The following is a 13755-nucleotide window of genomic DNA, read 5'->3' as shown; positions in this document are numbered from 1 at the left end:
ATATTTTGTTTAGTTCTTTGATAAGATGAATATAGTGAGAGTTAAAGTAATAGAATGTCAAATTGATGTATCCTTGTTGTCTCTCTCACTTCTCTCTCGCTTTCTCACTCTCTCACGTTTCTTCTCTCTGCTCTCATTCTTTTTTTGATGTTGGCATGTAAGGATGATATTTAATTTGCATTTGCTTTTGCTTTTAGTTTTGGATGTTTTATGAATGTTTGAGCACTTTTAGGTTAATAGAAATCTCTCTTTATTTATTAATTCACTTAAGTTTTATTTTCATGCATATTATATTATTAAAATTATCAAAAAAAAAATTTTTACGAATGTATCACCGCTGTACCCGTATCATACTTTTTCAAGTTTTGACATATCGCTATATCCACATTCCCATATCACCATATCTGTATTCGTGCTTCCTAGGCCATCATTGATGACTTAAAAAGTATGTTTGCTGAAATTTTTATTTAAGAATGATTTTTTGGCTTTAGCTAAGGTCTTGTGATATTCACTGATGAAGAGGAACAAGTTGAAGCTATTGACCTTGAAGACTCTTAGTTTTATAAAAATCTTTCTTTTTTATCAAGTTGTCTTTTGCTTTAGGTTTTATTTTTATACATACTGCATTACTAAAAATTGTTAAAATAATATTTTTTACGAACGTATCCTCGCCGTACTCGTATCCTAGTTTTTCAAATTTTATCGTATCGCCGTATCCGTATCGTATCGTATCCGTATCCCGTATCTGTATCCGTGCTTCCTAAGTGTTCACCAGCTGCTCCCTCTTCTCTTTTTTTCTTCTTCTTCTTCAAATAAAAAAAAAAAAAAAAAAAGGAGAAAGAAAGAACAAAAAAAGAAAAAGGAAAGAAAAAAAGAAAAAATAAAATAAAACAACGTTGTTTTAAATTCGGCCAAATTTCGAGCTTTGAAATTTCGAGTTAACGGCACCATGTAGCGGAACCGTTGGACTCTGATAATAACAATGACAAGTATCAATAGTGATGGTATGTGGGTACAGGGTCTAAAATATCTAGCACATCTTTCTTAATTTCCCACTAGTAAAGACAACACAGCATTTGTTACTCAACAAGGGTGAGTGTGGGTGGTCCTATAGAGGCCACACAACCAAACTAAACTTATCCCAAGGCAAAGAAAAAAGAGCATACAAAAGATAGAAAAAGTTCTCATAGATTGTTGCCAAAGTCATGTCTCCTTCCTCATCTTCACCCTCTTCTACTCCTACTATTACCACTCCAACTACTACAAATGTCTTTGATGTTGGAAAGTACACAACTCTTCTTCTGAGTGCTGAACCAAACACTTGCACCACCAAGTCTTCACTATCTCTTCCCCCTCCAAAGCCCCTTTTGATTGCCACACCAGATGCAGCTGGTGAATTCCCTCTTCTGCTCTTGCTTCATGGCTATCTTCTCTACAACTCTTTCTACTCTCAGCTCATCCGACATATCGCTTCCCACGGATTCATCGTCATTGCTCCTCAGGTTAGTTCTTTTCTCTCTTCGACACAATCTAAACTCTTTTTTTTTTATTGATTTATGAATCGATTATAAATCTTTTCTGTGATATGTTACAAAGAAATTCATGTTCCTTGTTTCCAACCTTTCAATCCTATAATAATTCTATAACCCAATTACATCAATTTTGTCATGGCAATGCACAGAGGCCTAAGGCTCTGATTTATAATATGTTTTTGGCTTTCAAGTTTATTGTCTTTCATGTCCCACACAGATCATGATAAAATATGAATTTCATAGGGTTTTTCATGGCACTGTATAAATTTTATTTTTTTCTTTTTACAACTGGTAGAAGAGAATTAGGATAAAATTTTGTGTTTCCCTGTAAAGGGCAAGTTATCAAATGAAGCGAAGTAAAAAATCAGATGGTCCATCTTATTATATGCTAAAAACATCCACTTCTCTGAACTTACTTAAATCAAAATAGGATAGGAATGACCTATGCAAGCCCCTTTCTTTTTGATATTTTGTTACTGCATTTTCTTGTTTCCTTTCACGGTATTTTTTTCTTTTTTTTCCTTTTTTTCTCCACATTGTTTAAAAACATACTTAGCAGATATTTATCTATTCTGCTGGCTGCATCCTGTTCCACTCACTTTGCAGGTTTAATTTTGTAAATTATATTTAGGGACTGAACTATTGAGTTTACTTATTTGCTGATTTGTGTTTACATATGTTGAATTGTGTTTTTAGTTTCTATTATCTCACTCCAAAATATTTACTTCTTTCAATTTTCAATTAAGAAAAAAATAATCGTATATAGTTCTAAACTTGTAGTAAGAATTCCCCTGACAAAAATCCTGACTCTGCCCTGGTTTCAAATTTTAGTCCATCAAATTTGTGCAAAATCAGCTAAACATTTGTCATAACAATTTCTTTTTGTGCACTGCAACAGTTATATACAGTGGCTGGACCAGACTCAACCAATGAAATCAAGTCCGCGGCTGCAATAACAGACTGGCTACCATCAGGACTCCACAAGGTGCTTCCAACCCATGTTCAACCAAACCTAACCAAAATTGGACTGTCAGGCCATAGTCGTGGAGGCAAGGCTGCTTTCGCGCTAGCTCTAGGCAAAGTAACAACTCCATCCTTAAAATTTTCAGCCCTAATAGGCATAGACCCTGTTGATGGCATGGACAAAGGGAAACAAACCCCCCCACCAGTCCTCACTTACATACCTCATTCCTTTAATCTCGACATGGCGGTTTTGGTGATTGGCTCGGGTTTAGGTGAAGTGAAAAAGAACCCTTTGTTCCCTCCTTGTGCTCCTAAGGGAATCAACCACGAAGATTTTTACAAGGAATGTTGCGAACCAGCTTGTTATTTTGTTGCTAAGGACTATGGTCATGTTGACATGTTAGATGATGAGACCAAGGGGATAAGAGGGAAGACAAGTTATTGTTTGTGTAAAAATGGCAAGTCTAGAGAGCCCATGAGGAGGTTTGTTGGAGGGGTTATGGTTGCTTTCATGAAAGCTTATTTGGAAGGTGATTCAAGCTGCTTGGTGGGTATCAGATTTGGGCATGAGGTGGCACCTGTGGAGTTTCAAAAATTTGATTTTCTTGAGTGAAATTATATAGCACTTCGATAGTAAGCAGAGCAAACTTGTTATGCTTGGAGCTTGGAGATGGAGATCTTGCTAGTTTGTCAATGAAATCTGATGGGAAGAAATTGGGCTGCAGGGGACTATATCACACTCATTTTCTCTGCTGCTTGTTATACTTGTAGCTGTCAAGGGTTAAATATGGTTTTGAAAATATGCACTATGTTATTTTGATCCTCTATATTTTAATTGTATTAGTCCCAAACTTATTCAAATTAAAACTCTCACTGGTGAATAGAAATAAAACTGAGCACAAACTTTGGAGACCAGTAGCTTTCAATGGTGAATAGAAATTGTGATTACTTTTTAATGTCTATGGTGAATTTACACTACCGAGCATTAAATTCTCATGTAGTTACTTATTTTTGGGGATTCAAATGTCTCAAATTATCAGTTCAACACGTTCACATGGTGTTCTTAGACTAATAAGAGCAGTAGTCACAAGATGGGTGGAGTCGACTTAACTCATCTTAATCAGTTGAGTGAAAGATAAAGTCAATTCCATTAATTTTTTTTTAATACATTCTCATTGAATAGGAACACCATGTGCACATGCTCCAATCATAATTTTGGACTATTGAATAATTTGATTTTTGAGGGGCATTTGCGCTGTTCCCAGTTTCTAGTTGTTGCAGAATTGGAGTGATGATCAAAGAAGCTTTGTTATCTCTTGTGAATTGGTTTAGGATACTTCATGAGAAGAAAAAAAAAAATTTCCTTATTAGTCTGCCAAGATATTTAAATGTTAATTATCACACATCCTTTGTCCGAAAGCCCAGCAAGAAATTTTATTTTATTTTATTTAATCTAAAAGTGTGACAAAATAAAACCAATAAATAAAGTTTATAATACTCATCTTAATTATAAGAATATATATATATATATATATATATAAATGAGTTTTAATTTTTTTTAAAAAAATGGTACAATGTGAAAAAAACAAACTAGTAAGTATTATTTAAATATAAAAAAATCTCATTTGAGATTTTACTTTGAGTACCCAGAGTCTTAGGCTGGCTTTGTCCTAAATTTGTAAGCTTTTTGTTTGTTTGTTAGATTAAGTGTAAAATAATAAACAAAATCCTATTAAAAGTGAAATTAATTGTTTGGTTTTGATTGATTTTCTGAAAATTGATTTTTTTTTATTTTTAGTAAATTTTTTAAAATTTTTAATTAAATTTTTTATTTTCTAAATGCACTTAAAAAGTAAAATATTTGTGAAAAATATTTTTGAAATTTAATAAATATATAAGAATACGAAAATGTATTGATTTATTTATTTATTTATTTTTGTATTTGATAAAATTTTAAAGATTTTTTTCATAAATATTATCATTTTTAAGTGTATCTAAAAAATATTAAAATTTTTGACTAAAAATATAAAAAATAATACCAAAAATAAAAAAATTTAATTTTTTGAAAAGTAAATTTAATTTTCTAAAACCAAACAAGGGGAATATTTGAAAATGTGATTCCTGAATCTCATCAAGGAGGGCCTAGAATCAGATTTTACTTCCCCCTAAATTGTTGTGATAAATTTTCATTAAAAATTTGAGGAGTTTTATAATTTTTTGACATCTAGGGGGTTGAGTGTAATTTAACATAAATTAAATTGATCTTGAAAGCTAGGCTAGACACTGGTGTTAACCCAGACGACAGCGTGTGGTAGAGCTACTGAAAGATATCGCCACTCGCCGCCGCCGCCTGCAACGGTTGCTTCCGCCACCGTTAAGGTATGCCCGACCCGTCGCTCTTCTCCTTGTATTCTTTTCCACATATATACATGTGTGTGTTTGGAAGGTTGTTTTCCATATACCTCTTTTCTAAATCTTTCCCAAATCCATCAACCGAACACACAGCATTTTTTGAAGAGCCTTGAATCCATTAGGGCTTCCATGAACTTCTTTTTATGTTTGTTTCTGTTTCGATTTTATTGAAATTTCAACAACATTCAATGCTGATTTTCAAGTTTCGAGCAAAACCCCCAAAATCTGCCAGCCTTTTTGTCATTGTGTCGGTGCGAATGTGGGTGTGTGTGTGTGTGTGTGTGTGTGAGAGAGAGAGAGAGAGAGAGAGAGAGTTTGAATAAAATGGAGTAAAAGAAGGTAAAATAGTCAAGAAAATCAATTTCATTTCCTTTATATTAGAATTGGCCATTCAATCTCGTGAACTGAAAAATAAAGAAAATAAAGTCAAAGAGCTGTTTTTATTTTTATTTTTTTATAATTGGGTTAGGTTAGGGAGTGAGAAAAAAATTAATTGAAATTTAGTCAAAAAAACTATTTTCTGTTCAATTACCAATAAAAAATTAAATATGTATGACCAATTTCATTTCCTTTGCATTTTCTTCTACTTGACAAATCCAATATCCAAACATAGGCTTATAGTGTATTGTACACAGGCCTGTTTATCTGCCTAGAGTTTAATCAAAGCATTCAAAATTTTATTACTTCTAAGTTCCCAAATATTAACAACATTGCAGTCCATATCTAGGATAAATTTCAAGCACAAATACCTAATTCTGAAGTTGTTCAGCTACTTTTATATCTTCAAAACTATATGGAATTACCATTTTGTTTAAATATTATTTGACTATAAGTGTATGTTCATTGGATTTGCATTCATTTATTATACACAATTCAAATTTGCAGGTATGTATCAAATTGACTCCTTCTCGTGGATATTTGGAGATTGATAATGTTTCAAAGCTAGTTGGTCTTGATCTTTGTTTCCTCGGTGATGAAGATGTACGTAATTACCTTTAAATGGATCATCCCCTAGAACCGATTGATTTTAGTTCTGCTAATGTATTTCTCTTGTAATAATGAGCTGGCTCTCTACAAATTTTGTTTTCATCTTTGAACTTTTTGGGTGATTGTAATTTGTTTCATTGAATGTTTTGCAGACTAAGAGCCAATGCTGGCGCACTTACCAATTTCGAAGTGCTTGATTTTTTACGATCTAGAGGGGCTGCAAAGGATTCTACACGGATTATTGTTTCTGTTGCACAATCAGAATTCAAAGTTGCATACCTGCAAAAAATCTTATTTTTGTTTCTATTAGGATAGAGTATTGGGAATCTTCATGTGGTTTGTTGTTTTTTATTGCATTGTAGGTTTTTGATTATTTGGAGCAGAGCGCTGCTTGCAATCAGACGAGAGAGAGAATTACAGAATTTCTGGAAAAATGTAAAAAGTACAACCTAGCGAAAGCCGAGATTCTCAACATCGTCAACATTAGACCCTCTTCTGTGGTTGAAATCGACCCGGTAATTCTTATAGAATGCTGTTACAATTTCCTTTCACGTCACTAAACATGGTTAAAAAATTATAGTCTCAGTATTTTCTTGATGCTTTGCTTTTTAGTTTTTTAATGAAGTGTATATGTTCTATTGTATTTTTATAAGAAGTAATTATGATCAACTGTGTGAATGAATATCTAGCCAATGCTAGTTGATGTAATCATCGTACTCTTTTGCTTCTGTGAATAAGTGGCAAACATGTTTCTGGTGGACAAGAGGGGCTCGTCTGCAAATCTGTTTTTCAGTTATTTCTCCGTTGTTTTGCAGATTATAGAGGAATGTGAATCGCGTTTGGGAGATAGTGTTGAAGAACTGGTAGAGTTGGTGGCAGAGGTATTGCCCGCTCCTCCAACACAAACGGAGTCTGACAATGCTGGTGTTGAGGACAAACAAGAAATTCCAGATGGGCAACAAATGGACACCAGTTGACACCATATTGCTTGGTTGAACTAGAAACTTGTTACAAAAACCTAGAAGGGATCACGTGAGTTGGTAGAAACTGATGAAAATGAACTGTTAACACGAACGATGTCGACTTTCCTAGTCAGTATAAAGTGTTGCTTACCTTAGATGATATGCTTGGAAACACATTTACAAGTAACACTTTTGAAATCTACATGGGATTGGTTGAACCTTCTTGTTTGCTTCTGTCGGCTTCATGTGCTTTATTTCCATTTTATGTAACCATTATTCACATACAAGTCTGTATCATTATGTCCTTCATGTGCTTTATTGCTAGTAGTTCAAATTAATCAAGAAGCTTTAGAGCCTTTATGGGTTTTTTTTCATTGTTTTTATTGTAATTTGTGTGTGTGTGTGTGTGTGTGTGTGTGTGTGTGAGAATCAAACAATGGGACTTGCAACCTAGTTGTTTTCCTGTCATTTGCATTTTCTTATAATTTTGATGTTTGAGAATTTAGTAAACAGTTTGTAATGCGATCTGTTTTTGGCAAATTTTCTCAAAATCAGTTTTCGAGAACAATTTTGCCAAACTTTTTTTTTTGGGGCGGTGAAAACAGAGTTCTCAAAATAAATGCCAAACGAGGTACATCATAGGTGGGTTTATTGGTGATTTATGTATCAAAAGGTTGAATAATCACTGTTTGTTAAAGTAATTTTCTCACTGATTGGATGAAATGTAACCTGCCTTATCCAATGGCACAAGAATGGGAAATTTTGGTTCTGTTTGGTAAACCTCTCAAATTATAGTTTTACTTATTGATTTGAGTGTATCGTTTGTTTTAAACTTTTAAATTATAATTCTACATATTTTTTCTTAAAACTCAATTCAAAACATAATTATTACTTTTCAAAACTCATAACCAAACACATAATTTAAAACACTTTTCAAAATTCAATTCAAATCAATATTTTAATTTTTTAAATATTTAAATATTTTAAAAATATTTTAATTTTGTTAAGATTTTAAATATTTTAATATTTAAATATGTTACGATTTTTTTAATTTTTTGAATAGTTTAAAATATTTTAATTTCAAAATATTATGATTTTAATTTTTAAAATTTTAAAATATATTATAAAAATTAATTCAAACTCTATTTTATAAAAATATTTTTAAATATTTTAATTTTTTGTTATGTATTTAGTTACAATTTAAGTGTAGAGTTGTGAAAGTAGAATAGAGTTTCGAGTTATGTGTTTGGTTATGAGTTTTAAAAATAATTTATTAATTAAGTTTTATTTTATGTGTTTGGTTACGATTTGAGTGTGAAGTTGTTTTTAAATTTAAAATATTAACATTTTAAATTATTTAAATTTTTTGAATATTTAAATTTTTACGATTTAAATTTTTTGAATATTTATTTTATTTTTTTACTTATTAAATTTTTTAGATTATTTAAATTATTTAAATATTTATGATTTAAATTTTTTGAATATTTATTTTGAAAAAAATTATTTCCTTTGTAGGAATGGCAACGGGGCGGGGCAGGCCGGGGATCCCACTCCCCGTCCTCGATCCCCGATGCTCGAATTTTCCCTGGCCCCGGCCCCGATCCCCGACGGGGAATCTGTCACTACCCCCACCCCCGCCCCCAACGGGGATCGGGTTTCCCCGACCCCGAGCATTCCCCGGCTAAAAAAAAATTTCAGAAAATTTCATCATCAACAACAAGTTCATCATCTAAAAAAAGTTTCAGAAAATACAACTCATCATCAACAACAACAACAACAACAAGTTCATAATCTAAAAACAGATCTAAAAAAAAAAAATTCAGAAAAGTTTCAGAAATTTTCAAAAAATTTCATCATCAACAACAAGTAGTTCATCATCTGAAAAAAGTTTCAGAAAATACAACTCATCATCAACAACAACAAGTTCAGAAACGTTTCAGAAAATTTCATCATCAACAAGTTCATCATCTAAAATATATATATATAGAGAGAGAGAGAGAGAGCTTCACGGTTCACTCCATGAATCATGATCTAAGGGCTGATTCACGATCTGATTCCGAGAGTGATTCACGATCTGTTGCCGATCGGTGATGTGGTGATTCAAGATCTGTTGGTGATTCACGGGGTGTGATCAAATCTGAGAGAGAAAGCGTGAGACCGAGAGGGACAGAGGAGAAAAGAGAAGAGAGTGGCTCTTCGTGTTGAAGTTTCTAGGGTTTTGAATTGAGATTTGCTGGGGTTTTGAGAAGATGGCCACCATGGTGAGTTTGATCGATTTGGTGAATCGCATCCAAAGGGCTTGTACTGCTCTCGGAGGGAGACCACGGTGGTGGCGACAAAGAGGGTTTTGTTTTAGGGTTTTGACTCGATGAGAGAGAGAAGAGATCGGCAGAGAGCGTCTTTGAGAGAGACAGAGAGAGAGAGAGAGATAGACGACAGAATCGGTGATGAGAGAAGTGGTGCTGCTGCTGTGTTGTGTTTGGGGAAAATGGTTGATTTTTTTCTATATATATAAGGGGGTAAAATGGTAATTTTACTTCGGGGAAAATTCGGGGCCGGGGACGGGGACGGGGACGGGCCGGGGCTTGAACACTGATCCTCGTCCCCGGCCCGAAACTGAACGGGGATTTAATTTCGAATACCATCCCCGTCCTCGCGGGGGTATTTTTCGGGGAAAAACCATTCAAATCGGGGTTGGGGGATCGGGTCCCCGTCAGGCCGGGTTCAAATTGCCATCCCTATTCCTTTGTAGTATTTTCAATTAAAAAATTGATTAATGTTATTTTCTGTTAATAGTAAATTTTTTTAATTGAATTTTAAAAAGAGTTTGGTTATAAGTGTTGATCAGAATTTTCAATAGTGTGAAAGTAATGTGTTTTGTTATGAGTTATAACAATTTGAATTAAGTTTTGAAAACTCTTTCCAAAACTTATAACCAAACAAATTTTCTTACTTCACATGTCAAATCAAACTTTCAAAACTCAATTCCACACTCAATTCAAAACTCAATTCAACACTCTATTCAAAAACCATAACCAAACAAATTTTCTACACTCAAATCATAATTCCACAACTCACAAACTCAAAATATAACTTATACTCTCAAATCATATTTACAAAATTCTACCAAACGCAACCTTTATTTCTACGCACCTAGTTATTTCAATGCATATCTTTTCTCAATGCACACACTTAGTAATTTAATTATTAATTTTTGTTCTCATTTCACACTAATTATTCCAATCATACTCTTAACTCATATCTTGTACACACCACTTCAACCCTCTTTCCACACTAATTATTCCAATCGTACTCTTAACTCCATTGAAGCCCCTCCTCCTGCATTCGACACTCTAGTTCCGAAATCTATTGGAGTTAGCTATTACTCTGTTTCGATATCATTATTGCATTTGGTACCATTTTATTTTCTCTGTTGAGTGCATTGATAAATTAAAATAAACCCTCGTTTTTTCCTTAACAAGTTGTGATTTTGAAAAGTCAGCACTGATTTTTCAAAATTTATTTTTTATTTGACACTTAATTTTTAAAATAGATTGATTTGTTCAACACGGTAGTTCAAAATATATATGACCGAAAAAAGTGATCATCCGTCGAGATGTATACTTTGATGAGTCAATGCCTGCAACAATTAAAGGAGGATCTTTTCTGTAGGAGAGTTTTTTTTCCAGTAGTTTTGCTTTGTAATGAAAGTTCCAAGTATCAGCCTCTGATTGACTGCGAGATTAGCCTATAGAGTTCTGCGGCTACATTAATAGTAGCTTATAGAAACTGAAATTCCAAATAAAATAGAATATTTTGACACTGATTTTTTGAATTAATCGTGAAAAAAAAAATTCTACATGAAAAAAATTAAAATTTTCATTATTGTTTTTACTGTTATCAAGCATATTTTTACTTGAGAGTATTGCTTTGCAAGTAATAGAGGAGTATAAAGTGTGTAGCAAGCAAAGTGAGAAACAATTAAAAAGGTAACAAATAATGAAGAAATTAGGATTTAGTTTTTTTTACTCAAAAATGTACATTGAGATTTTTTTGTTGTTTTTAAAAGATATGTATAGAGAATATTTGGATATAATATTATGAGCATAAGTGAATGTCTATTATAATAATTTTAATTTATGATATAATTGTCATTAAAATAATATTTGATTAAGCGTATGGAGTGAGGTAACTAGGTGTTTAGAAATAAAATCTTTCCGCGAGAATAAATGACTACCAATTTAATTAAAAACCTAAAGACTATTTTATCCTTATTTAACAAAAATAACGAAAATACTTTTTATACAATGAAATTTTTTATATAACTTCATTGATTAATTTCATCCAACTCCGATCATCACTAATGGTTATTTAGAATTTTTATTAAATTTAAATTTAATAAAAAAATAACTTCTTTTTCTACTCTGTTAGTTTCATCAAATATGTATCAAATTTAAGATTTCACTTTTATTTTATCAAATTGAGAATCGATGTGCCTTTAATCAGATCACTGTTCATTGTCATTAGATTTTCATGACTGGATGTTTTTTCGGATGTTTCTCAAATGATCACCTCAAGGTAAAAAATTTGTGACAAAATTATACTGGCCGATCGACTGGTCGGTCGTCCGTCCGGTCGACCGATAATTTGATGAAACTATAAAACTCTTCGTTGAAACACTTGATATCAAAAAAAAATTATTTAAATTTAATAAAAATATTAACAAAAATATTTTAAAACTCTAATGAAGGAGTTTTAATAACTTTAATAGGATGTGAATCTCACTATGATAGTGATATTTGTGTCTTGTAATTTTTTTTTTATTTGACTTTTCATGTCATTATAACTCATTATTACACTTTAATTTAGAGAGATATTATTGTTGAAAAATTAATACACGGTTGACGGTTGAAGATGCCTAACATGACCACACTATACACAAACAACACATAATACAAACTCACTACTCATTTCAATCACTCAATTCTCTGATACTCGTAGGCTTTATAGCTTTGGCTCAGGTGTAGATATATCAATCAACCGTAGGAGTGTTGCTAATGACAGAAAAGGTCACAAAATAAAAATAGAATAAATAAAAAGTCAATTCTTAATCATTTTTTCAAAATTAATCTACGTTTGCGCACTTTAGCTTTGGAAAGGTATAGATAGCTTTTAGTAGAGGTGTGCATAATACCGCCAAAATCGCCGAAACCGCTAAAATTGCACCGAATCGCACCGCCAAGGTAAATTCATTATTATTTGTCAATCGAACCGCCGGTTTTTGGTAAGAAAAATGGCAAATTCTAGTGACATTTTTATCAATCCGTCGGTTTCTATTTTTCTTCCAAACCGCACCGACCCGCACCGCTATTAAATCATGTTTTATAGGATTCTAAAAATTCTTTTTTACTTAAATTTGCTTGTTGTTCTATACCTTAGAATATAGTATTACATTAATGCTCGAGGGGAATTTTATGTATTGTATTTGATCATTGCAGCTTCCACAGATACTTGTAATGAACTGATGGCATAGTCGTTGATATTATCATGTTGTTGCTACACTTGCTGCATCAGAAGAAAGCTTCGCAAGATGCTTAACATCACGATGTCTCTCGTCTTTTTTTTACTCTTTGATTTAAGTTTTGTAATTTGAATTATATTTTTTATAAACCGCCAATCCGCCTGAACCGCCAAGGCAAATCCGCCATTATTTGCCAACCGAACCGCCGGTTTTTGATAAGGAAAATGGCAAATTCTAGTGACACTTTTATCAATCCGCCACCCGCCATACGGTTTCTATTTTTCTCTCAAACCGCACCGACCTGCACCGCGCACACCCCTAGCTTTTAGATATGATGATTGTAAGGCCAAGTTTGGCATACGAGAAATAATTTATATTTTTATCTTTTTATTTTTTTTTCATCACATCACCTCTCTACTTTTCTGCATATCTTTTCGTAAAAAGATAAAAAGTGCACTTATTTAGATCATCCCAAATAACTCCTAAATCAAAGGTAAACGCTTTGGAAAGGTATAGATAGCTTTTAGATATGATGATTGTAAATCAAAGATAAACGCAGTGGATGGAAAATTATGATCATATCTTTTTCTGCAGAGTTTGAATTGAAGGATTTTGTAAGTAAATCACATACTTTCTAAATCTGATAAATTAACCCAGCAATGGAGTGATATTACAGAATAAATATCACCCACACAAGTCACAGTACAAAATGATTCTTGATCGTTGTATCTTGGGAGAGAGTCAATATATGGGTAAAACATACGACATACGTTATTATTCTCTTAATCACCCATATCTCATATTAGATCAGCTATAGAGGATAATAATAAATCTATCCATATCAGTTGATATGATAGATATAGATATCCTGAGTGATTATCCAAATAAGTTTTGAATTCAAATTCAAACTTATTTGGATAAGGTTCAAAAGGTTCAGAAAAGGGTCATGCCACATGGGCGCCCAATTTCTAACATTTCTCACTCGCACATAAGTTGGCATGACACTGCCACATCTCTATCTCAATCTCCCTAAAAAATGAACAATCTCATACTAGCCACTGCACCGTGCGACTGTTGAGAACACCTACATGTGGGAGCTCTATACTAGAAACTCAAAATGAGCCAGCATAGAGACATCAACCCAAAAAGAACAGAAATAGTGTCTCATATACCCCAGACTCATCTAATTACACCGGTCCAAAAAACATCTCTAATCATACATGACCGCAGGCAACATACCAAAGTAGCAGAACATCAACCCCTTATCTTATGACATAGTCAAAAGTCACAAAAGGGTACATAAATGAAAGTCATATCAATAATGACACGTAAGACTCACACGGTGAGGAAACAGGGATCCATTCTCTCACCTCATTAC

At 32.8% G+C, this 13755-nt stretch overlaps 2 protein-coding genes across 2 annotated transcripts; both read left to right on the top strand.

Moving 5' to 3' along the window:
* Positions 1-999: 999 nt before the first annotated feature.
* CLH2 (chlorophyllase 2) lies at positions 1000-3410 on the top strand. The gene is made up of 2 exons (XM_028262300.2): positions 1000-1502; positions 2431-3410. Exons 1-2 carry the CDS (start codon positions 1206-1208, stop codon positions 3106-3108), a joined length of 975 nt encoding a protein of 324 aa, XP_028118101.2. The 5' UTR covers positions 1000-1205; the 3' UTR covers positions 3109-3410.
* Positions 3411-4634: 1224 nt separating this feature from the next.
* On the top strand, positions 4635-7230 carry LOC114315682 (uncharacterized). The gene is made up of 5 exons (XM_028262301.2): positions 4635-4874; positions 5793-5888; positions 6047-6164; positions 6257-6409; positions 6710-7230. The coding sequence occupies exons 2-5, from the start codon at positions 5881-5883 to the stop codon at positions 6869-6871; spliced, it is 441 nt and encodes a 146-aa protein (XP_028118102.1). The 5' UTR covers positions 4635-4874; positions 5793-5880; the 3' UTR covers positions 6872-7230.
* Positions 7231-13755: the final 6525 nt, after the last annotated feature.

Source organism: Camellia sinensis, chromosome 6 (genome assembly GCF_055761805.1).
Source record: "Camellia sinensis isolate YWXY chromosome 6, ASM5576180v1, whole genome shotgun sequence".
NCBI lineage: Eukaryota > Viridiplantae > Streptophyta > Magnoliopsida > Ericales > Theaceae > Camellia > Camellia sinensis.
This window is presented reverse-complemented; position numbering and strand designations above follow the sequence as displayed.

Bases quoted from the DNA above. Each gene is read 5' to 3' on its own strand.
- LOC114315682 (XM_028262301.2), top strand. The intron at 6,165-6,256 runs GTTGCATACCTG...ATTGCATTGTAG, and splicing joins TTGCACAATCAGAATTCAAA to GTTTTTGATTATTTGGAGCA. The intron at 6,410-6,709 runs GTAATTCTTATA...GTTGTTTTGCAG, and splicing joins CTGTGGTTGAAATCGACCCG to ATTATAGAGGAATGTGAATC.
- CLH2 (XM_028262300.2), top strand. From the start codon at position 1,206: ATGTCTCCTTCCTCATCTTCACCCTCTTCTACTCCTACTATTACCACT. The intron at 1,503-2,430 runs GTTAGTTCTTTT...GCACTGCAACAG, and splicing joins TCATCGTCATTGCTCCTCAG to TTATATACAGTGGCTGGACC.